General features: G+C 49.4%; 2 protein-coding genes across 2 annotated transcripts; both read left to right on the top strand.

Annotated features, from left to right (window-relative positions):
- Positions 1 to 949: 949 nt before the first annotated feature.
- Positions 950 to 9,869, top strand: phex (phosphate regulating endopeptidase homolog, X-linked). The gene is made up of 22 exons (XM_040167637.2): positions 950 to 1,243; positions 3,024 to 3,080; positions 3,206 to 3,367; positions 3,460 to 3,543; positions 3,630 to 3,856; positions 4,174 to 4,242; positions 4,613 to 4,729; positions 4,910 to 4,993; positions 5,108 to 5,250; positions 5,384 to 5,477; positions 6,043 to 6,171; positions 6,271 to 6,372; positions 6,612 to 6,689; positions 6,932 to 7,035; positions 7,143 to 7,201; positions 7,528 to 7,582; positions 7,660 to 7,727; positions 7,835 to 7,965; positions 8,072 to 8,137; positions 8,215 to 8,319; positions 8,450 to 8,526; positions 8,603 to 9,869. Exons 1-22 carry the CDS (start codon positions 1,120 to 1,122, stop codon positions 8,703 to 8,705), a joined length of 2,238 nt encoding a protein of 745 aa, XP_040023571.2. The 5' UTR covers positions 950 to 1,119; the 3' UTR covers positions 8,706 to 9,869.
- A 6,957-nt stretch (positions 9,870 to 16,826) lies between these two features.
- Positions 16,827 to 26,709, top strand: ptchd1 (patched domain containing 1). Its single transcript, XM_040167577.2, has 4 exons — positions 16,827 to 18,049; positions 20,194 to 20,908; positions 23,546 to 24,261; positions 25,058 to 26,709. The coding sequence occupies exons 1-4, from the start codon at positions 17,636 to 17,638 to the stop codon at positions 26,159 to 26,161; spliced, it is 2,949 nt and encodes a 982-aa protein (XP_040023511.2). The 5' UTR covers positions 16,827 to 17,635; the 3' UTR covers positions 26,162 to 26,709.
- The last annotated feature ends 1,135 nt before the right edge of the window (positions 26,710 to 27,844 follow it).

The following is a 27,844-nucleotide window of genomic DNA, read 5'->3' on the forward strand; positions in this document are numbered from 1 at the left end:
AGGGATGTTTGGGGTAAAAAAGACCTGGGAGGAGGAAAGGAGGCGTGTTCTGTGCTCCATGGTAACGGAGCCCCGATGCCACAGCCTGTAACTAATTAGATTTTAGGTAATATAATATGCTCACGATTACATGGGAACATTTCTCTGAATAAGTGATAACCGGCCTGCTGGTGGCTCTGGAGGAAAAGTCAGTGGGTTTCGTCCCCTGGGGATCCCGAATGTCTGTGCAAAGGCTCAAGGCTTTCCATCCAATGGGTTTTTGAGATATTTTGGGGAGGACCGACCGACCGGCGGACGCAGGCCATCCGACCGAGAGCGGAGATGTTAAACGATCACAATAGAAACCGGAGCCAAGCGATGGCGACTCCTTGTGTCAGCCTGATGAACGGGTCCTTAAAGCAGCACAGGAAGTCACGTCTATATAAGGCCTCTGCGGCCGACGCCCCAAACCCTAATGAGCATGTGCGAAATGAGGTTCTCACCACAGCAGGGGGCGTTTGTGGGGGGGGGCGAGGGACCAATCGGGATCGGCGGTGTCATCGCCATCAATCTATTCAAAGCTACTATTGATGCGTTTTGACCTTCTCGTCATCGTCGTCAGATTAATCAATAGTAATCAGCGCTGTGAGTGTGTGTGTGCGTCTAATTCTGTTCTGGTCGACTGTCTGATCAGATAAGCGTTTCCAGCAGAGCTCCCTGCTGAGAGCACACACACACACGCTTATCACACACACGCTTATCACACACACGCTTATCACACACACGCTTAGCCGGCCAACCCCTTAAGCTACACGATTAAACACAGATATGTTCTGGTTTCATTGGTTTAAATGATCTCTGGTGATCACTGGCAAGCCTGGTGCCCTCTGGCCGAGGGAGGGAGGAGAGGGGAGGAGGGAGGGAGGAGTGTTGTGGGGGAGGAGGCGTGATGGAGGGAGGCACTGTTTGTACAGTAGTAGTTGTAAGTTTGAGTAGTAACACAAAGACAGACAGCACAGAGAGACCAAGTGTGCGACTTAATGAAGATGTTACTTTAACTTTTCGGAAGTAAGTGTTTTTTCTTTTCCAGTGGGGCAGGAGTGGGAGGGAGGGGGGGGGGTAGCACCGGGGCAGTAAGTCATGGAACTGGAGCGTTTAGGTGGTGGTGGGGTAAAACCCGAGAGGGGCAACAGTCGTCTCTACAGGATCGCCCTGGCCGTGTGTGTGTGTCTCTGCGCCGCTCTGCTGCTCGCACTCATACTGGGTGAGTCCACACACACACACACACGCACACACACACACACACACACACTTCCCCTCAACCTGCATTGTAATTTGTGAGGAATTCAGTGGAGATGTATGGCCTCCTCAGATTATGGTACATGCGCACTGTAAATAACACATTGCAGCAAGCCGGACGGACCAAACGGGGACTTGTGGGTAACTTGTGTGAAACTATTTTTGGTTCATATAAGGTTTCCTACACACACACACACACACACACACACAAGCAGAACCTCGTACTCTCCATAATGGGAATTCGTGGGAGTCAAGTTGAACTCTTGGAAGAAGAGGAAAGCGTCTGCTTGTAAGCGGAATTATGAGCAGGACATTTGGTTATTTATAGGGGGGCCGGGTACCTCAATTAGCAGTTTGAAGAGTATTCAATAGACAGAATACGTGTCAGTAGATAAAACAGCTTAGAAGTTGTGACTCATAACACTAAGATGAACTAACCCGATTAAGAGAGACAAGTTCATTTCTAAGGACTTCACATAAAACGTTAAAGGCTTAAAGAGAAAGTATTTGTCAGACATTTGGCTATAAAACTTATGCAAACAATGTAGAAAGAATCTAAAGCAAGAATTCTAAAGATCTATTCACGCCTCCCCTGTGCTTTTAAATGTGTCGCAACCACTGCAGTTCTTTATTTCCATAAATGATTCCAGTTGTCACGCAAACGGCAGATTAGTCAATCGTTCTACATCTGACTGGAACGTTGTAGTTGGATTTGGAGTAGATAGTTGTTATCAAGCTGACACTGTAAAACCTTAAAACATTTCTCCCTTTTCGAAGACAAAAAATCTCCTCTTATTACGTCTAGTCGCCGTCAGATCTTAAAAGCTGAAAGAACTCGAAGAAGAAACCATAAAACAACGTGAGAAAAACATCTCCATCCTCCGTCCTGTCTTTAGAAAAGCTTTTTACTATTAGATAGATTTATACTTTATTAATCCCCAGTGGGAAATCAGTGTGTAGCAGTAGCAATGAAGTAATGAAAAGTGGAAATGCACAATGTCTACACAATAAAACAGCAGAGCAGACCGTGATACATTAAATGAGTGAAATAGAAGTATGTGCAGTTATTATTACGCTCTCCATCCTGCTGAAGGTCAATCCGGGGTCACGCCTGTAATTATGCGCCGTAAACAAAGAAGAGTAATCCGACCGGGTCGTCCAGACGTCATGGCTGCCTGAAATGCAATTAAATGTCATACAACACAACTGAAACTCATCGCGATGCATTGAAATAAGCGTCCGTATTGGGGAGGTTTTTTTGTTGTTGTTGAGGGGAGACAACATTCTTGTGGCGGCGTTGAGGAGAGACCCCCCCTCCCCTCCCCTCCCGCCTCCCCCCTTCCTCCGGCCTGCGGCCTTTTCCCGCTGACCCAAGTGCTTCTTTTAACTTTTTCGATGAGTTTGCAAAGTGCGCTTCTGCACCGTCTCTTAGTGCGTCTGTGCGCTTTGCAGAGTGCTGCACTTGAGGCCTCAGACGTCCTTGTGTGTGTGTGTGAACATGTTTGTGTCGCAGGCTTCCGACGTTGTTCCAGGCCAAGTGGGTCACGCACGGTTGAAGTGTTTGTGTGTGTGTGTCCGCTGGAAGTCACACAGCAGTGGCTCCGTACCTTCACCTCCAGGAAGGGAAGTGAACCTGCGGTGCATTGTGGGAATTACCATTGACGTTCCTGCAGGTTCCCTACATCCATGTGCAGTTTGTATGATAACATCTGACTGACGGTTAACTCTCTCTTCTCCCCCCTCAGTCTCTCAGAAATCCCGCCAGGAGGAGTTCTGTGTGACGGCAGAATGCATCGAAGCAGGTGAGGCTCGCTGCGACCGTCCAGCAGCGTCGGCGACGTTTCGCCGGGTTCGAGCCCTCTGAGGTTCTGGTTTCCCCCGGCTCTCCGGGTCGCGTCGTGACCTTTTGCCCCCTCCCTCCTCGCAGCGGGGTCCGTCATGAGTAAAATGGATCGCTCCGTTGACCCCTGCGAGGACTTCTACGGGTTCTCCTGCGGCGGTTGGCTGAAGGAGAACCCGATCCCCGAAGACTCGTCTTCGTACGGGATCTACCCGTGGCTGCGACAGAACGTCGACCTGCGACTCAAAGGTGCGTTCGCTCACACACCCCCCCCCCCCCCCCACTTTGAGTTTCTCCTATAAAGGAACAACTCTTATTGTGTTGTTCTTCTGTTCTGCCAGAGCTACTAGAAGCTCCTTCAGGTCCGGATGAACTGGAGGCCGTGACCAAAGCTAAAACCCTCTACCGGTCCTGCATGAACGAGAGTGAGTCCGACACACACACACACACACACGCCCGGCATCCGGCCGTGACCTTTTCTCCAATTGCGTGTTGCCGCGTGCATCCACAGCCGCCCTGGAGGAGGCTGACAGCCAGCCCATGCTGGGGACGCTGCGGCAGCCTGCGTTCCGGTGGCCCGTTGTGGGCGACGGGCTGGGCGGGGACTACCGGTGGCTGGCGGCGGATTGGAGCCTCCTGAAGACGCTGACGGCGATGAGGAACCAGCACGCCAAGAGCGTCCTGGTGCGCCTGTACGTCAGCCCCGATGACAAGAAGTCCTTCCAATACATCATCAAGGTTAGACGTCCACGCCGTCAACAATCCCGTGTTTCACTTTTTGGAAAAATATGCTTCATCCACGAGTTCTGATTTTGAACCAAAACAGAAAACAGGGGGTGACTTGCATCACCAGTCTTACCTGCATGTCATAACCTCAGCAAACTCTAAAGGACCAAACCGGCGTGTGTTGTTTGATGTTGTGAACACTTTGAGTTGCTGCGTTACATGCAAACGGATTCCTTCCTCAGTCGCATTCCTCCGACTGCTGCATGAGCTCCGAGGTTAAAAAAAAAACCCCGTAGCGCAGGCTGACCTGTGGCTTTGTCTTCCTGCAGCTCGATCAGGTGTCCTTGTCTCTGCCCTCCAGGGAAGACTACATCACCGACACCGCCTCCGCCCGGGCGGTGAGTCTCTGCCTCATCTTTCAACCCCCCGTTTTACCCGCCATCTAAAAACTCCTCTTCCTGCAGCTATTTCCTCTCCGCCTGAGTGATGATTGAAATAATTTCAGCCTCATGAAATATAGTTAGATTTCATTTTTTTTTAAACATCTGAACCAAACCTCAACCTTCTTATTAGGAATGAAGCGAGTGAGAATGATGGCCGGACTATTAGCTGCCTCATTGAGTCTGAATCACCCAAATACAGCAGCACAATAGCTTCATTTGATGTCTCGTGTTGTCTGACGTTCTATTTTGCCCTTTTTCTGCTTCTCGCCTCCTCCCTCCCTGCGTCCCCCTCCTCCTCCCTCCTTCTCTCCCGCCCCGCCTCCAGTATCGTGCGGCCCTGCTGAGCCTGATGGTGGACACGGCCGTGATGCTGGGCGCTCCGGAGAAAGCGGCGCTGACCCAGATGACGGAGGCTCTCGACTTTGAGACCCGACTGGCTCACGTAAAGACGTCCCGCCAGATAAGCGTCACGTAAAACGCGTCGGGACGATGATCTGATGGGACTCAAATGGCCCCATGCAGCTAATTAAAACATTTACAACCGTTGGGTTGAGACGAGATGATTTAGCGACGTTGGATCGGGGATCGGTCGTGTGTGCCTCACGTCTCTCACTGTCTGCAGATCCTGATTCCCTCCGAAGACCGCAACGGTGACAGCATGTACAACAAAATGTCCCTTTCCGATCTGCAGAGCTCCATTCCGCAGGTAAACCAACATCAGAAGACCCGATGCAAATATGCCAAAGAATGAACACAACCACATGGAAAGGCATCTTTTACGAGTGCGTACTCGCGCCCGTCGCTTCCTCTCTGTCCGCAGTTCGACTGGCTGGGCTTCGTTAAAGCCGTGGTGGAGTCCGAGGCCGACCCGGCTCGCTCCGTCTCCTCCTCGGAGTTCGTCATTGTCCGAGCGCCGCAGTACTTCAAGGAACTTTTCGAGCTCATCAACAGCACAGATAGCAGGTGCTTTTCACAATAAGAGCACCGCGCAGGGAGACAGGCACACACCGGCCTCTTGTTAGAAGTTTATTATAGTGAGATAATGAGATTACATGTGGGCATTTAACAAATATCCATCCTCTCTCTCTCTCTCTAGAACTGTGGCAAACTACGTCCAGTGGAGGTCAGTTTTATCCAGGATCACCACTCTGAGCCGTCGTTTCCTTTTCAGATACCTGGACTTTGCTCGGGTTCGTATAGAAATACATCTAAAAAATCAAAATTCCTTTTTTGTTTTGAGATTCAATTTGTAAACTATAAATCTAAGTAAAAGAAACTAATCCCACAAGCAACTACAGAGACTTTGACCCCTGATGTACCTCTAAAGATGGGTTCAGATTGAAGCTCAGACTGGGAGTCTTTATACTATACTATTTATAGTTTAGCCAGTAGTGAATGCATGTAGCCGTACTCAAATCTGTAGTTAATATTTCATTTGGAGTTTAACAATCTTTTGACATTACATTTTCATTACTTCAAACTGTCTTTGCAAAGCGGTCTACGTGCAGTTAGAATGCTTATTTAGTCCACTTGCAAGGGACAAAGTACTACAAACTTGCCTGGAATCAGTTTGTGTTTTTATGAATTGCATCTCCAGCATCATGGACCCATCAAATGAAAGTCCACTCCTAACTGTTCTCTTAGAGAGATAACGTTATTCAAAATACGTCTGTTTTCTATTTCGAAGAGTTTCGCTTGAAATGAACGGCCGTGAACACAGATTATCACGCAGAGAAACGTGTCACCCCCCACCAGGTAACCACGGGTACCACCTCGCTGAGCCCGCGCTGGGACAAGTGCGTGAACTACGTGGAGAACACGCTTGTCTACGCCACCGGGCGCCTCTTTGTGGACACACACTTCGAGGAGGACAAGAAACACATGGTGCTCCCATCTTTGGATCTGTGCAACTGGCTTGAGTGTGTTTTGTCTGGAGATGATGTCAGACGTTTAATGTCTTGCGTCACTTTGTGCGTCCGTCAGATGGAGGAGCTGATCGAGGGCGTTCGCTGGGCCTTCATCGACATGCTGCAGAAGGAGAACGACTGGATGGACGGACCAACGAAGAAGAAAGCTGTGGAGAAGGTAGGATCAGCTTCCTCGCCTCCTTTCTCATGTTCTGTCTCCTTGATGCTTTTCATTCTATGTCCCCTCCAAACCAATCAACCAAGCTCAAAGCTGCATTGATTTCGCTTTTGTCTCCTTGGCTGCTACTTGCTTGACGTCTCTTCCTTCAGCCACGGATTTTGTTCCGCGTGCATTTAACTCTCTTAATCCCTATTCGACTATAACTGAAAATCCCTTTTGTGTCTCGCTCTCTCAAGGCTCACGCCGTCCTGGCTAAGGTCGGCTACCCCGAGTTCATTCTGAACGACACCTACCTCAACGAGGATTTAAAGCAGGTACGGGTAACGCTGCTGAGCGCTGTAAGATAGCAAAGGGCGCCACATACCAGATAAAAGCATTGTGCTTAAAAATAGCTTGGATTCTTTTCTTTTTTTTTTTTCATGGTTGTCCTTTTGCTCTCATCGAGTGATGCGCGATGTGAACGCTCTCACCCAGAGAGTTATTTACTCTTAGCAGGAGAAAAAAAAAGGCTTGTGCGCTCCGACACGGTGTGCGTCTGCTTGTGTGCGTGTTTCAGCTCTCCTTCAGTGGGAAGGACTACTACGGGAACGTGATGCAGACGTTGAGGTTCCTCGGCCAGTCGGACATCACGTGGCTCCGAAAGAGCGTCCCGCGCACAGAGTGAGTAACAGCACTTCATCTCGATTTGAATTTCACTTCCTGTTTGACGTTCCATAATGTGTGTGTGTGTGTGTGTGTGTGTGTGTGTGTGTGTGTGTGTGTTGCAGGTGGTTCACAAACCCAACGACTGTGAACGCCTTCTACAGCTCCTCCACCAATCAAATCAGTAAGAAGCAACATTTGATTGTTTACTGAAACTAATATTCTGTTTAATTATTCAGAAGTTCTTAAGTTCTGAAGCTGCCTCCAGACGGGACCTCAGTGAAATCCTTTAAATGGCCGAGGCTGCACTTCAATGTCAGAAATAATTGTGAATTTGCATTAAAAAACAAGCTAAATCTAACAAGAGAGGAGATGAGACGTGACCTGGTTTTTAATAGTTACTAGAAATCACCTGTTTTAATCACAAATGAGCGAACGCGGGCTGGAGCGGAAAGATTGTCTTTCATGTGGACGGGACCAAAGAAAAACTCTTTTCATCTCCCCACTTAGGGTTTCCCGCTGGAGAGCTTCAAAAACCCTTCTTCTGGGGAAGAGAGTATCCGAGGTGAGGTTTGAGGTCAAAGGAAGCCGCCGAGCTGAACGATAGCAAACAATTGTTGTTTGATTTGATTCTTCCTCCAGGTCATTGAGTTACGGTGCCATCGGCGTGATAGTGGGTCACGAGTTCACACACGGCTTCGACAACAACGGTAAACGCCGACCGCCGAGGGAAACAAAGCGCGACATCACGTCCGAGGCTCCTTGTGTGTGTGTGTGTGTGTGTGTGTGTGTGTGAGATTTTGCTTTTTGTGGACAGGTCGCAGGTACGACAAAAACGGCAACCTGGGCCAGTGGTGGAGCAACTCGTCCATAGCGGCCTTCACCGAGAAGACCCAGTGCATGACGGACCAGTACAACGGCTACCACTGGCAGGAAGCGGGCCTGAACGTGAGGGTTCTGCAGAAGCAGCGAGAACATTAGAACAGCGCCCTGGAAACCTTCGGTCGCCTCGATCCAGAAGGAACTGTGATTTTATGGCCGTTTGGTTCCGTAGGTTCGGGGGAAGAGGACTCTGGGAGAGAACGTAGCAGACAACGGAGGAATAAGAGAGGCTTTTAGGGTATGACGCTCACCAAAAGGACCAAAGGCCCCATCTGTCGGGCGTGACGTTGGTGGCGTGTTTGTGTGTGCGTGCAGGCGTACCGGCGGTGGGTAGCGGAGAGCAGAGGCGGCGTGGAGGAGCCTCGGCTGCCTGGAGTCGGACTGAACAACAACCAGCTGTTCTTCATGAGCTACGCACATGTAGGGACACTAGCTGTTTGGTGCATCGGGCTCTCTTAACAAGAGCGCATTTGATTTGTGAATTCTCTACTTTTTACTCCATTGAGTCGTCACTGTTGCTGTTGTCATCTACACATCTGTCCGTCTGTAGGTGAGATGTAACTCTTACCGCCCGGAAGCAGCCAGGGACCAGGTGCAGAGTGGAGCTCACAGTCCGGCGAAATACAGGTGAGCACACACACACACACACACACACACACAATCCTTCACGGCGTGACCTTCACCGACCACTGTTGCCCTTCAGGGTCATCGGAGCGATGAGCAACTACGAAGAGTTCCGGAAAGTGTTCAGCTGTCCCGAGTCATCAGTTATGAACCGGGGCGCAGATTCCTGCCGGGTGTGGTGACCTTTGACCTCAGCTTGACCCCCGAAGCAGGCCGGAGCTGTCGGCAGGACGTCTGCCCGAAAAGAAGAAAAAAAAAAAGGCCGAATAAAGCCGGACTCAGCAGAGATAGTTTAGGCGATGTGGGAACAATAAAGAAGGAGTTCTCCTCACAGAAAGCACACGGTTCGGTTCAAAGTGTTACAGACTGAAGCACATCTTTAGATGGGCTACTGTATATTGTTACTGAAACCCATGTTTGCTTCTTCAATAGTTACATTTCCTGCATGAATTATGACCGAAGCCATTTAGGGGGAAGAGATCGTTCTACGTAGTGCAAGTGTGAGTCGAGAACCTTTCCAATAGTAAAGTAAATGTATGTAAACGATACAGTTTCTTTCTTTTTCTTCAAATAGTCAAATATTTTGGTGAGTAGGCTGAGCAGAAATCAATGTCAGCATGTAATCATCAGAAGCCATGAATGCGCCAAAATATATGTATACTCAATTTATACTAAATATAAGCAGAAAACACAAAACATTCAGAGACATTTTATCTCTAAAAACTATTTTGTTTACCTTTTTAAATATGTGTGAGCACTTGTATTTGATGTCAGATATTTAACAGAGGTTGTACCAGGTGAGATGTGTGTGTGTGTGTGTGTGTGTGTCTGACTGCGTGTGTGTGTGTGTGTGGGCTTTGCTTTGATGTATCTCCTCGCCTCGGCTTCTGTTCCACTTTGGTTCAATCTCGTGTCAGACGCTCGTATTCATTCAGCCCGAGGCGGATTAGCTCGCTGAATTACCAGCACTCCGACGACGAGAGGCACTCGCCGCATCTCTGCCTCCGCGTTCTCAAGCGCACTTCCGAGCTGCACTCGCGCCGATAAAGAGGATGTTCTTTGTTGATAATAATTCATTTCTGCCAATGTAATAATTGATTTGTTGTTCTTTGGGAACGCAACAAAAAAAAAGCATCTTTCTAATTACTTAGCAGAGTTTATTATGAAATGCTGGATAATAAAAGTCCAGACGTCCAGAGTGAAAATAATTAAACTGATAACAATATTGATTTTTTTTTTTTAATTCTTTTATTGTGATTCATTTTTGCTTCTTCATCATAATAAATGTGATTACGTTGAACTGTGTGGCTGTTTTAAGTTTGCTCTAATAAAAGTCTGGCATGGTACCTCTTCATGTCATTACTTTACACGATGAGTGATGAGCTGAGTGTGAAAAACACGCGTGAGTTTAGGTGGATTCTGATTGAGGTGGAGGATGGAGGATACTGATGGATGGAGGTCAGAAGACATCAAGGTATTGGGTTTGCATCCGAGAGCGTGTCCACTCATTGATTTTACCTCGGAGCTGACATCAACCAAATCACGTCTCATTCATTTATCTCAGCGGTTCCCATGGCAACTTGACCTGTCACAAGTGCGAATACAAACGTCCACTTCTTCTTTTGTTAACTCTGACTTTGGGGCGTAACTTTGTCTGACTGTTGCAAGCTTGCGGGTATGTACACTTAATTTAAATTCATCATTAACACTACAGACTTGTTTCCATGGTTTAAAACATAGATGTTTTTACCTCAACAAACATCAAATTGCATCGATTCTACCCATTCAAAAGGAAATCTAGACATTTTTCACGTTTAGAATATTTCGATAGGCTTCCTGACACCATTAAAGCTTTATTTTCTGGTACATCTGTGATCCAGAGCCAGTCAGCCCGATTCAGAGACCGAACTGAGAGTCGGAACCAGCAGCCGCTTGGATGCTCGCTGTCGTTAGAACGTTTTTTAATGAGCCGTTGCCTCACTTTGTAGCATTACTTCGTGGCATTGTGATAAATCTAAGTTAGGGGCCTGTGTAAAAATGACCGCCAAAGTGATAAAACCACTGATTTGTCCCCTGGATCCAGTCCATGGCTATAAAAAAACACACCAATCATGTCTCATGTCACAGAGGGGCAGAGATTGAGAACACATTGGCTGGACAAAGAGGGCTAAAGGCGATTCCTGGTAACTGGTTTAGAATATGATCGTCTATGCTTCAGATTGAATTACTTCTTTTACTTTACTTCTATTACTTAAAGTATCCTCGCAGTCACACAATTATATGTCAATAATACAATTTTAAAAAACGGTATTATTTCAGTTTGTTGGCCACTAGGGGGCAGCAGAACAGGGTCTCAACCAAGATTGAACATTTTACAGGTCTGGGGGCGGAGCTGTCTGAGGAGGCGCAGGAAGTGGGAGGAGCCTAGCTTGATCAGCTGACGGAGTGACACCTGCAGCAGGTGCTCTCTACTGCAGCAATTGTGTGAGTCGTAGTTTGAGCTTCTTTTCTCCGTGCTGTAGTTTCTTAGTTTATATTAGAATATATCTATATCTATTTGGATTTAATGAGAAGGTCAACAATAAGTCACAGCTACGTGAACCTTTCTGGCATCCTATAGTTATGGACTGTACTATAATATACAGTATGTACTATAAAGGTGTAAATATTGTTTAAACCCCTGATACATTTGTCAATGTGGAATATTCATGAGTTGATGAGCTCATGAGTTGATGTGTAGGAATTGATATTAAATGTGTTTGGAGGTAGAACGTCCCTTCCGGTTTATTACTTATTTATTACTGTTTGCTTCTGTTTAGAGTTTCCTCTATTTTTTGGGATGTATTTTTGAACATTGTTCAGGTCTCCTTTATAAAACCTGCTAATTAAATCTGGTTTCTTGTCATTTTGATTTTTTTAATATTATCACATTATACCAAATAGCGCCTGGATTAATGAATGAAGTCTCCAGGTTTGTCAAAACCACAAAGCAAAAGGCTGGACGTCCGTTTGTGACACAAACAGCAGCTCTCTGTCCTCCGTGTTCTCCTCGTGTGGAGTTGAGTGTGAAGGCGAATCGATCCAGAAACAGACGCAATCACTGCCATTAAAACTCTCTCCGCTGGAACGCCGTCCAGTCATGCAGCTCTGCCTCCGTCCAGCAGAGAGCGGTGAAAACGAGCCTCCGGGGCCTTTTTTGAGGCGGCACACATTTCACAGGTGGCTGCAGTGATCTCCGATTAAAATTCGCTTTCTGAGAGACGTCTGTCATCGGATATCGCACTCTGACCTTTTCCCACACGCAGCGTGGAGGTCGCGTCCTCTTCATCGAGCTCGTGGCTCTCCGCCGCCGCCTTTCTTTTTCTGGTGATTGTGTGTGTTTGTGTGTGTGTGTGTGAGAGAAGGAAAAGCAGAGTGAGCCACGCGATGCGCCTTTTTATCTGCGTCTGTCCTCTCTGTTTCTGGCCCCCTAATCGAATCTCTGAGTCTCTGAGAGGCCATGGAGATGACTGTGTTTCTCATCTCCCCTCCCCGTGACCTCCTCCCTCTTCCATCACCCCGCGCTCACAGCATCCTGCCTGGTCTCCTGAGCTAATGTCCAGATGACATTCGGAAATTCTGAATGCTGCTGACCACAAAGAGGATGCAGAACGTGCACAGGCAGAAACAGCAGGGAGGAGAATAGGGAGGGATACGGAGGGATGGATATTGGTCTAATAGAGTGTATGGAAATGTTCCATATCGTCGTTGAATTATTTCTAGTTTCTTGGTGATCAGATCACTTGCATTATGGAATATTTGTCCAGCTCTAAACAGCTCCTTTAATGAGAGGAGCTGCCACACAAGCTTTTCTCCATGACATTGTGGCGGAATGATTTCAGGATTCAGATTTAGATATTAAAGTGGCATTATTTATAGACTGGGTGTAAGTTATTTTAGTTATTTTCGTGTACACACCGGTTGCAGAGAAGCACTCCCTGGTAACAAAAGTCTTAACTCTTAGTCTCCCTCCAACCCTGCACATTAAATATGTATCAAAGAGAGAATTTAGAACATAAAATGGTGCAGAAGGTAGAATCTAAAATGGATATATTTAATAAACGCAAGTAAAAGCAATTTACAACATTAGAAAGTCTTGATATCATATCTGCAAGAAATGGCTTGGGATGAAATCAAGTTTTTTTAGTGTTTTTTTATTAGTTTTAATGCAAGAAGAAGGCCGGATTGGCTGCGGCCCAATCGGGAACTCTTATATCGGACAGTCATATCTGTGGATGGATGGGTAAGTTAATAATACAGGAGGAGGAGGGATGGGAATGGAGGGACTGACTCTTTATTAATGGATGGCCTCCACCAAAACAGATGGATTGGGGGATGGGAGGGGGTGGGGGTGGGACGCGGGGGTGGTGAGCGGTTTCCGAAGGAGTCAAGAGTTTGAGAGAAGGAGCCCCGTTCACGACGGCCGCGTCCTGAATCCTGCGACGGCCTTTTTGGTGATGAGGCGCGGAGACGGACGGGCGAGAGCAAAAGGACAGCCGGACACAAAGTCAAGTCCTCTCGGCTGCCTTCACCGTTTCCCTCATCTGTCAATCCTTTGCCTGAGAGAGCGTGTGCGTGTGTGTGTGTGTGTGTGTGTGTGTGTGTGTGTGTGTGTGTGTGTGTGTGTGTGTGTGTGTGTGTGTGTGTGTGTGTGTGTGTGTGTGTGTGTTATTCGCTGGCTGCAGTTTTCAACCCCTGGAGGTTTTCACCCCCCCTCAACTGTTTGGATTCAAAAAATAGCCTCACAGAAATGGCAACGCTTGACTCTACCCCCCCCCCCCCTCCCCTCCCCTCCCCCCTCCCCCTTTTCGACACACATACAGACACACAATCCTGATTCCTATAAATCATTTGGTGACACTAATTAGTACTTTTTGTTACCCGAAGCTGCCGCGAGGCTCCTCTATCTCTGCAGTCTTTCTTTTTTCTCTTCTGCCCCCCCCCCTCCCCCCTCCAGGGAGAGACTTACTCGTTCATTGCTCCGCTGCTCTTCTCCCTCCGGACTGGTAATGGGGATTAAAGGCTAATTGAGGCTTAATTGAATAACGGATTAAAAACATGCACTTTTTTTTTTTCCCGCATCTGGCTTTTTTTGTAGGGACCGTTTGTGATGAGATACGGTTGTTTTGAGCAGACGCACTCAGAACGGCAGGTTCGCTTCTTCTCTGCAGCTCATGAGCGCGTTGGTCTTTATTTTGACTGGAATGTCGATGAGTGAAATATCATGATAGTTATTCACTGTTTCAAATCCTTTCAATAATGATTTTAGAGTGTTAGAGTAGTAAATGGTGGTACCGAGACGTTAACGGTGTGAATTAGGTTTAGGAAAAGGCAGTTATGGTTAAGAGTAGACGGACGTATCGGTTAGGTGGAGGCGGTGTCGCTTCCCGCCCTGCAATCAGTTAATCACTGTTTTCTGTTAGCGCTGTTAGCCACATTAGCTGCAAGCCGCCGACTCAGCTGTCACAGGCAAACTAGATTGACAATAACTTCAAAGGTTGTAACGTAATGCAATGTAACCCAAAGCCCATCGGTTTAAAAAACTTAATTTATTTATTTATAAATCCCAGCATAGTCTGTAACGCTGAGGGAATAATAAAACATGTTTGCCTTTTAATCCAAACAGCCTTTAATGTTCAACCTCTAGAGAGAGGAAGGAGCCATTAGCCATCAGACAGACCGAAAGGCGGCTATTAGATTTCATGGGTCTGAATACAAAGACAGAGATACAGACAGACAGGCAGGCAGGCAGACAGACAGACAGACAGACAGTAAGACAGAGCAACAGAGAGGCAGTGAGACAGAGAGACAGACAGGTAGTGAGACAGAGAGGCAGTGAGACAGAGAGGCAGGCAGTGAGACAGAGCGACAGGCAGGCAGTGAGACAGAGAGACAAACAGGCAGGCAGTGAGACAGAGAGGCAGTGAGACAGAGCGACAGAGAGGCAGTGAGACAGAGAGACAAACAGGCAGGCAGTGAGACAGAGCGACAGAGAGGCAGTGAGACAGAGCGACAGAGAGGCAGTGAGACAGAGAGGCAGTGAGACAGAGCGACAGAGAGGCAGTGAGACAGAGAGGCAGTGAGACAGAGCGACAGAGAGGCAGTGAGACAGAGAGACAAACAGGCAGGCAGTGAGACAGAGCGACAGAGAGGCAGTGAGACAGAGAGACAAACAGGCAGGCAGTGAGACAGAGCGACAGGCAGGCAGTGAGACAGAGCGACAGAGAGGCAGTGAGACAGAGCGACAGAGAGGCAGGCAGTGAGACAGAGAGACAAACAGGCAGGCAGTGAGACAGAGCGACAGGCAGGCAGTGAGACAGAGCGACAGAGAGGCAGTGAGACAGAGCGACAAACAGGCAGGCAGTGAGACAGAGTGACAGGCAGGCAGAGAGACAGAGAGGCAGTGAGACAGAGAGGCAGTGAGACAGAGAGACAGACAGATAGGCAGTGAGCCAGAGAGACAGACAGGCAGGCAGTGATACAGAGAGACAGAGAGGCAGTGAGACAGAGCGACAGAGAGGCAGTGAGACAGAGAGGCAGTGAGACAGAGCGACAGAGAGGCAGTGAGACAGAGAGACAAACAGGCAGGCAGTGAGACAGAGCGACAGAGAGGCAAGGAGACAGAGCGACAGAGAGGCAGTGAGACAGAGAGGCAGTGAGACAGAGCGACAGAGAGGCAGTGAGACAGAGAGGCAGTGAGACAGAGCGACAGAGAGGCAGTGAGACAGAGCGACAGAGAGGCAGTGAGACAGAGAGACAAACAGGCAGGCAGTGAGACAGAGCGACAGAGAGGCAGTGAGACAGAGAGGCAGTGAGACAGAGAGACAAACAGGCAGGCAGTGAGACAGAGCGACAGGCAGGCAGTGAGACAGAGCGACAGAGAGGCAGTGAGACAGAGCGACAGAGAGGCAGTGAGACAGAGAGACAAACAGGCAGGCAGTGAGACAGAGCGACAGGCAGGCAGTGAGACAGAGCGACAGAGAGGCAGTGAGACAGAGAGACAAACAGGCAGGCAGTGAGACAGAGAGGCAGTGAGACAGAGAGGCAGTGAGACAGAGCGACAGAGAGGCAGTGAGACAGAGAGACAAACAGGCAGGCAGTGAGACAGAGCGACAGGCAGGCAGTGAGACAGAGCGACAGAGAGGCAGTGAGACAGAGAGACAAACAGGCAGGCAGTGAGCCAGAGAGACAGACAGGCAGGCAGTGAGACAGATAGGCAGTGAGCCAGAGAGACAGACAGGCAGGCAGTGAGACAGAGCGACAGATAGGCAGTGAGACAGAGAGACAGACAGGCAGGCAGTGAGACAGAGGCAGTGAGACAGAGAGACAGACAGGCAGGCAGAGTGTGATCTCAAGCTGTCTACACTCATTATTATCTCCACATCTCTTCCACTCTCTGATCGTTCTCTCTCTCTGTCTCTGTCTCTTTTGCTTTTAGTGTCACTGTATCAGACACCTCTACGCCATAAGCAGATTGGGAGTCAGCAGGTGTGTGTGTGTTTGTGTGTGTGCGCATTGAGGGTGTGCGTAGTGTGTGTGTGTGTGTGTGTGTAATGTGTTATGTGTGCACTACTGTCTACGTATGTGTTTTTTTTGTGGGGTTGGTGGCATCACAATTGCCATGGGAACCAGGGCTTGTAATAAAAAGAGTAATTTAGCTGGTTTCCATGGCAACGTGCTACACAATGGCTAGCCTAAGGGATGCTTCACTCCTCTGCAGCACGGATGAGGAGGACACTTAATCACATATCTATATACACTATTGAGTGTCCCTATGAGTTGCGTGGATGTCACAGAATAACATCTGCCATTTTAGTGTTAAAAATGTAGTGTAATGTGTAATATGTTTTCAAAATTCAGTAGGTTTATAATGTACTAAAGGCCATTATGGAAACTCGTTGTTGGTTTTACCCATCATATGTTATTGTTTGTGAACACTAAAGATGAAATAGAGCACCAATGTCACTGCTGGGCTTTAAATAGGCCCTAATTGTGTTTTTATAGTTCCTAGAAAGCATTCACGCGCTCATCATGACTGAGTGTCTGTTTCTCTGCATTGAAGCGGAGCGCCGGAGAGGCGGGGCCGAAAAACGGGGACTCGCAGCGGGGGGGAGAGAGAGAGAGAGAGAGGGAGAGAGAGGGAGAGAGAGACATAGAAACGGTCCCCGGTTTGAAAGCCGGTGATTATAGTGACGCTGCTGGGAGAGCAGCCCGGCGGCGGATGAACCACCGGGGCGATGAGGGGAGGGGGGGGGGGGGGGGACGGGGAGGACGGGGCGGACGACAGGAAGCCTTCTGCCGCAGAGGAAGCCCAGAATAAGCTGATTTGACAAACGGCTCTCACCGGCATCCCCGGTGCATCCACGCGGCGTCACCTATCCTGCGACTCGCACACGGACCCACCCACCTCGGACACCCGTCAGGTTGTGGTGACTTGAGGAGGGGAGGGGGGGGGGAGGAGGCAGGGGAGGGGGGACGCGCTGGACAGTAGGGGAGGATAAACATCTTTTGGTCTGAATGCGTCTTACGATCTCCGTCATCACCGGGTCTGTCCCCCGCCCCCCCCCGCCCCCCGGTTCCCTTTACCGGGTATGTGCAGGCTGGGTTCAGGTCAGTGTAACCGCCGTGCGTCTTCCCTGCAACCTGTCCGAGTGCACCGACACAAAGTGCTCCGATAATTAGCCGGATTCTAGGAGGAAACCCGGCGAGACCACTTTGGCTCTGCGTTTTTTTTCTTCTTCTTCAGTTGCGCACAGAGCCATGCAGCTCGCGGAGGGCTGAGCGCACCGGCGGCGGTTAACCGTAGAGGAGGCTCCCGGTATGCCCCTGCTGTAACCGCAGAGCGGGGGGGTTGGGGGGCGCTTGCTCATTTAGCCGCCTTACTGTTCTTTGCGCTCCTCCGGCGGATGAGCGCACCCCGGGGCAAGAGGCGCCCTCGTGACCGGAGGAGGGTCGGATTCTCCCCGGCCGGTGACCTCCTGCTCGGGGGGACAAATCCTGCCCCCAACTGGCGTCACCTCTCCTCCGGCAGACCGCGAGCGACGGAGCCCGCCGATGCGTCCGGCAGCCCCTGATGCTCGCCAGTGCTCCGGGGCTTTCCGGTCGGTGGGAGAGGCTCGAGCCGCGGCCGCGCGCTAGGATGCTGCGCCAGGTGTTGCACGCAGGCCTGAGGACCTCGTTCCACGCGCTCGGCCGGTTCGTGGCGAGCCACCCGGTGTTCTTCGCGTCGGCGCCCGTGCTCCTCTCCATCCTGCTGGGGGCCAGCTTCAGCCGGTACCGCGTGGAGGAGGACGTGGGGAGCCTGCTCGCCCCGAAGCACAGCCTGGCCAAGATAGAGGGCAACCTGGTGGACAGCCTGTTCCCCGTGAACCGCTCCAAGCACGCGCTCTACTCCGACCTGCAGACGCCGGGCCGCTACGGGCGCGTGATCGTCACCAGCCGAAAGGGGAGCGTGCTGGACCCGGTCCACCTGGACACCGTTCTGAAGGTAAGGCCCTGACAAACAGTTAAAGGAACAAAGTAGAATGAATAGAATGTGCTTCAAAATGCTTATTATAAGGGACATCATGTGGTCTGGAGCTACATCTTCAGTTGATGTACTCTGGAACACACACAAGTATTCACAATCAGTGATTAAGCACTCTTTAGTTGATTAAGCCAACTAAAGATTACATTACATTTAGCTGGCGCTTTTATCCATTGCTTTTTTTTAACCCCTTTGCAATTTCACTTTTGCCCGGGGAGCAATTAGGGGTTAGATGTCTTGCTCAGGGACACGGAGAGAGCCGGCGGTCGAACCACCAACCTTGTGGTTCCCAGCGCACCCTCGCTACCCAGGCGCCACCGCCAACCCCCACCAATGTTTATACCAAGAAGGTGGAATATTTGACAATTTAGCTTCGGCGCTATTTAAATCTCTGTAAAGAAGGATGCAATCGCTCCACAGGATCCCACTCACCAGAATGAATCAATTACAGACCCATTTACAGCGGTGAGGATGGCGTCTGCAGGCCGGAGCACACATGCAGGCTGTCTTGCTCCTTGTTCTCTGTGATTGATGGGCTTTAAACGCAGCAACACAGTCCCATTTCGAACAACTCCCAACAACCTTAATGGTTATGAAGCCGAGCGTTTTAATTACAAAGTGGGGTTAGCTGCAGCTCGGAGGCCTCTGCCTCCGCGTTAGTTTTTCCTAATGGATTTATGAGCGTTGGTATGACACCCCCGGAGCAATCATGCAAAGTATTTCATGGAGTTGTGTGGATGTAATCAGAGCTTGCAGACTAGTAGGACCCTGTGTGTGCATGCCCTCCGCCCGTTGTGTCTAACATCTGGTTATTGCGACCCAGTTTACAAGTAAGCAGCGTTGGCCCATGGACGACTGCCACAGTTAAGAGACTAGTTTAGGGCTTTGCGAGAGAGAGAGAGAGAGGGACAAGTTGATGCATCCAAGAGAAGGAAATAGTTACATAATGATTTCATCTGGGAGGTTCAAGATGGATTCCTTTCTCGGCTCGTCTCCTAGTCCATCGGTTTGTGAGCTCCTACGTTTCCCAAATTGCCAGTGCTGCGAGTAGCTGAACTTGTCGCATGAGACAGCAACAGCAGCGATAAACAAGGTACTAGACAGGACCCCCACTTTGAGCAGGTAAGACTCGTGGGTCACACACGATGACTGAAGTGTGGTCAGTCTGTTCTTAGTGTGATTAATCACTGGCTGTGCGGCATTGTGAGTCCAAACACGCTTCCCGCTCCTTAAAACGGGGAGGGGGGGTGTTGCCTTGGTGGGATCTCGTCAGGCAAGATCAAATATCAAATATCTCGACATTGAGTAGATACGTTTTCCTAAGATGTTCAGACAGTCGTGATCCCCAGAGGCTGAAGCCTATTGACTTTAGTGGTGCCTGACTTTTCATAGTTTCATCATCAGGTGAAACTGTTCAATTATCTGAAAAATCAGATTTATATAAAAAGAAAGTTAGAGATGCAATCTGTGTTCAAATGTTGATAATAGAAGAATTCATTATAATTACTTAAATCTATTAATCTGACGCACTTTATCGGGAGCTTTGAGGTCCTACCAGGACATATTTTTATCTTTTGCCAGTTAAAAGCACCGGAATGAGCAAACGGAATGAGCTATTGATCAATTTTCCAGCAGGTCTGTACGTTGAATGAACTACAAATCATTCATCATGAGACATTCCTACACACACACACACACACACACACACACACACACACACACACACACACACACACACACACACTCCCTCTCTGGAGTCAATGCAGCACTCTGAGGTGGGAGACGGCTCTGCCCATGTTTCGCTGTGGCAGAGACTGGCATCAGGCCTGTTGCTTAGCAACCGTCTCTGTGGATGCTGGCACTGTTGTCCTTTCGCCATAGAAACGGAGGAGGATTCTGTGGCTACTATTGTTTCTGTGTGGAGAAAGGCACACGCACTCCCGCATATCTCCCTTCCGTGTTCACACAGACACACACAGTAAGCGAAGGACACACTTTTTTCTTTTTTTTATGCCCTTACCTGAGTTCATTCGAACTAAATTGGACCGCTGGGAAACGTCTTCCCTGTGTTTGTGTTCGCATGTGTGCGTTTTCTCCGCTTACAGCTCCACAAGCGGATCTACCAGATGCAGGTGACGGTCCCGGCCACCGGTGTCAACAGCTTCAACTACTCCTTCTCCTACCTCTGTCTCCCCGACGACAAGAACGTCTGCATCATCGACGACATCATCCGCGCCATGGAGGAGATCCAGTCGGCGCGCACCTCCAACAGCTCCGTCCCGCCCCTGCGCTACCCGATCACGGAGCTGGCGGACGGACGGCAGGCGTACATCGGCCACCAGCTGGGCGGCGTGCAGGGCTGGGCTCCCAACGGGGCGGTGCGAGGTCAGGGCACGGGAGCCCGGGGCGAAGGTGTGCGATCCGCCCGGGCGTTGCAGCTCACCTACTACCTCCAAGCCCGCGGCGGCCTGATGGACCGGGTGGCCAGCCAGTGGGAGAAGGCCTTCTGTGCCGAGTTACAACACTTTGCAGCCTTGCACCCCAAGCTGGGGCTGTACCCTTCGACTTCCTCTTCTCTGAGGACCGACTTCCAGTTCTCCTCGGTGCTGGCGCACCAGCCCCTGTTGGCCAGCTTGGGGGCGTGCGGCGTGCTGGTCGTCTTGTGCTGCTCCATGAGGGACTGTGTGAGGTCTAAACCCTGGTTGGGACTGCTGGCTTTGCTGTCGATCACGCTGTCCGGCCTCACTGCTGCCGGGATACTCAACCTGACCGGCGCCACCTACAACTCCACGTACCTGGGCATCCCTTTCGTCATGCTCGGTAGGTTTAAAGGAAATACGTTTGAGGGTTAAATGCAAAATACACACAACATGTTTGGTATTTTGAGTCTTTATTACTCCTTATGTCCACGTCTTCAGCTTCCAATTGTCTGGAACACGGCGGCTCAGTTCAGGGTTTTTGAGCAGTTATGGCTGGTGACTTCATGGAAGTCATAAAATAAAGAAGCTCAATAAAACACAAGGAGTTCAGAGCCCAAATAAACCGAAGACAAGCTAAGTCAACACATGGCAGGTGTGAGCCACTGTGAAGATTATCATCGCTTTTTATATCCCAGACTGCCGGTGTTCACCGAATGCTTCCTCAGTAACTGTGATGGGTTTTGCAGATGCCAGCCTCGGGCGGACATGTCAATGTAGACAGATCTTTTAAAGTGGGGAGGCATGGCAGGAACTTAATACGGGTTTGTTGAGGGGCTGGATCCAGAAGGTTTCACGCTAGTTTGCATTGAGAAGTATTGACTTTAATAAAGGGCCACATGTGCATAACGTCCATTCAAGACCTGCGACACGTAACATCCTACAAACCATTATCCGACCTTTAAGGCGGCGTCGCAGACTAACCCTCTCTTCAGATACCAACTACAAATCAGATCAGGGTAAGGCCATTTCAGGCAATGGATTCCTGTGGCATTAGAAACAGCAGCCAAGTGTGACTCAATGGATGTGAATCACAGCAGATGCGCACAATTTAATAAAGAAATGAAGAAAATGTATTAAATGCGGATCGATCGCACCACTTAATAAGGTGAAATAAATTCAGGGAAGAGTTTAACAAACGAGAAGCAAAAATTCCTAGCGTCCGTGTGAAGGCGTACTCGCAGTTTAGCGCATTCATGAAGTGCTGCAGGATGTGCTGCATGTAACCACTACACATGTAGTCTATACCATAATTACTCTGTAATGTGGAGGAGGAAAGGCTGCTGTTGGGCTTAAAATAACCACAGCGAGAACAGAGGAGACGGGGGAATAGAGACCGAGAGGGGGCTCGATGAAGTATCACGCCGAACGAGGGGTTGAGATGAAGATTCTCTGAGCAGAAAATGAAGTTAAACGTCTGTTAGAAGGATGGGGGGAAGGCAGGGAGGGGTTTTCAGGACCCAAGTGGGTGGACTGAAGGAGGTGGGAGGCAAGAAAGAAGGATGTGATCACGCTGTTACGAAAGAGGGAGATTTATGTCAATCATCTACATCTTCCCCCTTTAAAATCAGACGGAAGAAATGTTTTCTTATTCACCTTCAAAGCTGGGACCAAAAACAAACAAGAGCATTTATAAAAGACGGAGGGAGAAAAGATGAATAATTTATATCTTCAGTATTTTGCTCACTTTAAAGTTATTTTTACTTTGTTAAATAGAGGACCAGTTTATTTAAAACTAAATCAAAAAATGTATAAATATTCGCGCAATGAATTGAAGATGAGATGACGATGTGAAGGACAGAAATAATTATTCTGTTTCTGTGTTTGCACATCATTATCACACCGGCATTGAAAACTATCCACTGATCAGGGTTTGCGTATCTCAAATGTAACAGGAACATAAAGGTTCTTACAGAAGGACACAACTTCTCTAACGGGTCATTTCTCGAGTGCTCGGACGTGTCTCGATGTGACGCGTGTGCACTTTAGCCCGTCTGAATATCTAGATCCTCGAGCTGCTCGTTTGTCTCCCATCTTCTGTGTGCAACAGAGTGAGCACCTCTTCCATTGTCATTGGTCGTGTAATTCTCCTCCTTCCATTCACACACAGACACACACACAGCTACACACACACTCTCAGGTCTGCACACTTTCTCAGTTGCACCCACGCTTAAAGTGGCGGCATGTTACGCCTCTGCTAAGGCGCTAAGTGTTTCGCCTTGGTGAGGTCAATGGAAAGGGGGGTGGGTTTGGGAGGCGGGGGTTCGTGTGCCACTGGTGACTCATGGATGCCATGGCAACCATGCTAGAGGAAACCATTACAAAGCATCTGTGTGCACGTTTATAAACATGTACGCGGATGAACACGGGACTGGAAATGCTCGATGAGGGGGTGCGTTTGAATCCCCTCAAACGGACGCGATTGGCGGACAATAAATTAAAAAATCTCATTCTTTACACGCGTTAAGGTACATATCTATACATTACTTTGTTTTTTATTTGAACTTGTTCTACTTCTGCATTTTTCATCTGTATCGACTGCATTTTGGAACTCAAATTGCGTCGCCTCGGTGTCTTACATCTGTCACTTCACCGTTTCTAGTTCAAACAGGATGGAGCAGCAAGCGGGCTGAGCGATTACGCCTCCTTATGCAACGTTGTGATTCCTTAAAAATTAATAAATCGAAGGGTGCAAGCGAGACATTACTGGCAGAGGAAGAGATTGCTTGGTGTCGAATCCAAAGACGTTGGATTGTAAAACCGAATCGATGAGCTGAAAGGAGTTTATAATCTCCACAGTGCTTCAGGAAATAATGATTGTGGATTTATCCTCACGAGCCGCCTTTTTATATTGCACCTAATCCATTGTTCAGTTGTTGTTACACTAGTCATCCCTAATTAAAAAGGTCATGTAGAGCAACCCCCCCATAGGAAACTATTGATTTAACTCAGCTGCCTTTCCTATTGGTTTTTCCATAAGGTCACGGACTCTTCGGCTCCTTCGAGATGCTGTCGTCATGGAGACGAACCCGGGAGGACCAGCATGTGAAGGAGCGCGTGGCGAGCGTCTTCGAGGACGTCATGCTGCGGCTCTCCGGCTCCACCATGCTCCACCTGATGACCCTTGGCCTGGCCGCCTCGCCGCTCACCAACATGGAGGCCGTCCGCCTCTTCTGCCGCACCGCCGCCTTGGCCGTCACCATCAGCTACGTTTACATGTTGTCCTTCTACAGCTCCTGTCTGGTGTTCACCGGATACCTGGAGACCGGGTACAGACACGGCTGCTTCTGCCGGCGGGTCCCCAAACCGGACCGGCTGGACTCCAAACCGGCCTGGTACAGGTGTCTCATGTACACTCGCTACCAGGACGAGGCGCCCGCGGCCAACCCGCCGCCGCACGGGGTCGATCCCGGTCACGCCCACGCGGCAAACTCCAGCCTCACGAACACGCACGCGCACGCGGCGAACAACACGGCGGCGGGTGGACTCGTCGCCAACTCCACACACGGCCATCCACACCCGCACCCGCTCACGCATCCCACAGCGAACATGGACCCTAATCCTCAGGACTCTCACCTTCTGCTGGGGTGCGTGAGGCGTTGCTATGGCGACTGGATCACCAACACCTATGTCAAACCCTTTGTGGTTCTGCTGTATCTGGTTTACATCTCCTTTGGATTGATGGGCTTCCTGCAGGTGAGCCAACAATACAACAAACAAAAACACAAAACACTGTCATTTTGTTAAAAGAGTTTCTTATTGAGACAGTTTGCCCAATATTTATATTTATCTAGTTATTTATTTTAGCACTTTCGTGACTTCATATTCCTCTCGTAGGAGAGGATAATTTCATCAGACCGAAGGTTAACGTGACCACAATTTAAGGGGCCGTGGAAAATTAACTCCTAAAATAAATGCGTCAGCATGAAACCTTCAGAATAAAAGCGTCATGACTACATATGACGAGTACACATGAATGAACAAAAGCTACAGAAATTGTAGGGTTTTATAATGCAGTTTCCTAATTTTGAAATAACAATGTATAATTTAACTTTAATTTAATTTTAACTACTACAAATCAAAATTAGTCCAAATTAGTATACTATAGTGTTTAGCACCATTTAGTGATTCAGTGCTTTAATTTGCTTTTGTTTCAAATTTTAACCACGCCAGATATCCTAAATCTCAATTACCATTTAAAATGTTCAAATCAAGAAATATAATTGTTGAATGTAATTCTTACGCAAGCATGCAACTGTATTGTAGGTTTGTTGCTAATAGTGAGATTTTGGGGAAATTATTTAGCAAACAAGCATTAGACTGCATAAAGGTGATTTTGTAAACTGTTAAAGCTGGCTCCATTTACATACATCTTTCGTCAAGAGTTCATGTTAGGAATTATTATTTTCTTGAGTTTTGAGGGATATGCTCAAATGCACATATAACTATAGTCCAGATTCTCCTTTTGCAATTATGTTTCTGTAATCAACAGGTGACCCAGGGTTCAGACCCCAGTGCACTGGTTGCCATGGACACCGCCACAGTATTGTACACCCGGGCCCAGCAGCGCTACTTCAGCTCGTACTCCCCCGTCATTGGATTTTACATCTACGAAAGCGCCCCCTACTGGAACGCCTCGGTGCAGCGGGACCTGCTGGAGTACGCCAAAGGCTTCCAGCGAATCAGCTGGCTGGAAGCCTACCTGAACTACCTGACGGATCGCAACCAGTCCACCAGCCAGCCGCGGGAAAACTTCACCAACACGCTGCGCCACGGCTTCCTCCGCGAGCCGCAGTACGCCCACTTCGCCGACGACATCATATTCGCGGAGCGCGGCGGGGGGGGGGAGGAGCCCGACGTGGCGGCGTCCCGGATCTTCCTGGTGGCCAAGACGACGGAGAACAAGCGCGAGGAGATGTCGGTGCTGCTGGACACGCTGCGCCGCCTGTCGCTGACCTCCCGCGTCCGCTTCCTGATCTTCAACCCCTCCTTCGTCTACCTGGACCGCTACGCGGCGGCGGTCAGCTCCCCCCTCAGACACTCACTGCTGGCGGTGCTCTTCCTGCTGGGCCTGTCCTCGCTGGCCGTGGTGGAGCCGCTGGTCTCCGTGTGGCTGGGCCTCACGGTGCTCTCCGTCCAGTTCGGGGTGCTGGGCTTCATGACCCTGTGGGGCGTGGAGCTGGACTGCATGTCGGTGATGTGTCTGATCTCGGCCCTGGGACACTCGGCGGACTGCAGCGGCCCCCTCCTCTGCGGCTTCTCCTCGGGTCGGGGCGACAGCCGGACTCGCTGGGTGAGGGTGGCGCTGGAGAGGCACGGGGTGCCCTCCCTGCAGACGCTCATCTGCTACGGCGCCGCCCTGGTGCCCGTCGGCACCGTGCGCTCCAACCTCACACACACACTGTTCCGCTGCCTCGCCCTCACGGCCGGCTGCTCGGCCCTGCACACGCTGGCGTTCCTGCCCACCCTCCTCACCTTCCTGCCCCCCTCCAAGAGCCGGGGGGAGCGGCCCGACGGAGAGGCGCAGAGACAGGAGGTGGAGTGCGTGGAAATGAACGACAGCACGCGGGTGGTGGACCAGATCACCACTGTCTGAGCATGAGGGGGGGGGATGTTGTTGTTGTTTTTCTTTTATTAGTTTTGCCCCCTTTGTTGCCATGGTGACTGTGGGTTGAGAATCGATTCACTGTAGTCGGGGCAGCCGCTCTGCAGCTGCAGACAGGAATGCTGAAAAGAGGAGTAGAAGGAGGGCGAGAGAGAGAGAGAGGGAGGAGGAAAAATGCAGGTAGGGGGTTCAAGAGGAATCATTAAAAGGAGAGCGGGAGGTTTGGCGAAGACAAAAGACAAACACTGGTTTCCAATGCAGCGTATCCATGGTTACCCGCTTGTTGCTAGTGCGGCGTGGCATGCGGATGAGCTCCTTCCCAAAACCAGCCAGAATCAGAAGTTGAGGATCACCACAGAGGAAGTGTCTCACCCGTCCGCAAAAGTTGCATAAGATCTGAACACACTGTTTTGCTACTGCTTTCTGTTCTCTGTTCATATCAAGTTGCACAAACACAGCTACAATGACGTGAAGCAATCATCTGTATGACTCGAGTATTTCTACCTTCATGCCGGACAAATAAAGTTGAATCAAGAAAACGTGTCTGCAAGTGGTTTGGCTTTTGATGCAGGTTTGTCGTATCTTTTTAGCGACGTGGCAGGTGGACAAACGCCACGAGCTCCTCTGCTGTGCTTAGTCCTTTAGTTTGGAACGTAAATACCACCGGGGCCGTGAATTGCATTTTAACCGCTCAAGCACTCACAGCACGTCGGCGGAAAGAACGGGTTCGGATAATAATGACTTTGGCCTTTTCACAATGTCTTTGAGGTATAAGCCGACTGCTTAAGTACAGCCGATACAAAAAACACGCCGCGACGATGTTGAAAACACACTCGGCTTGAGCGGTTTGTAGAAATCCACTGTGATTGTCAACACGAATCACGAATGCATGCGCTTCGCTTAGTGGCATCGAGGTCCGTCTCTCTGGTTCAACAGGCGGCCGAGCGGAGAAAGATGGCAACTGGAGTGCATTCTATCCAACTGCAGCATATTCACATCATCTATATGATCACATGCGTGTGCTGCGTAACATTAGTGCACGTGGCGGTACAGCGGCTGTCCAGTTCAGGCAGTTTGTCAGTGATTAAATGCTTCTCCCCCTTTTATTTTCTTATTTAGTGACGAGTCGCAGAGTTTTACCGCAAAAATTTGCAAGCAAATTGAATTCTTTGTTGTTTTCTGTAAAACTAAATGTGTGTGCTTTTACATTTTACAACCGACAACATCGCGACATTCATCATCCATCCGTCAATCTGCAACGTACGGCAGCGCGGGAGGGGTGTGTTCACTTTCAGCTTTCGGTCCCACTTCTTTCCACAGAAAAAATAGTCCCAATTAAATGTCTTGACAGTGAGTGCTCGACCCTTTAACCTAAATCACCCACGATGCTCAGATCAATGATTCCAAAGACCCGAGTCCTCAATATCTGTGTTGGATTCCTGCTAATGATGCTTGCTTTATCGCCAGGGTTAACCGCGCTCTTGGATAACTAACGTGTGCAGTCTGTGGAAGTGCTGATCAGGCCTCTACTACATGCGATGGATCCTCAAACCGAACACAAAGCCCACTTATGCACAACACTGTTGCATGCATACAAACACAAGTTGTGTTCACGGTCACCGTCCACTTAAATACTGATTCATAAGGTGGTCTACAAGCTGAGGCCGACTCCTA

Source organism: Gasterosteus aculeatus, chromosome 21, assembly GCF_964276395.1.
Source record: "Gasterosteus aculeatus chromosome 21, fGasAcu3.hap1.1, whole genome shotgun sequence".
Lineage (NCBI taxonomy): Eukaryota > Metazoa > Chordata > Actinopteri > Perciformes > Gasterosteidae > Gasterosteus > Gasterosteus aculeatus.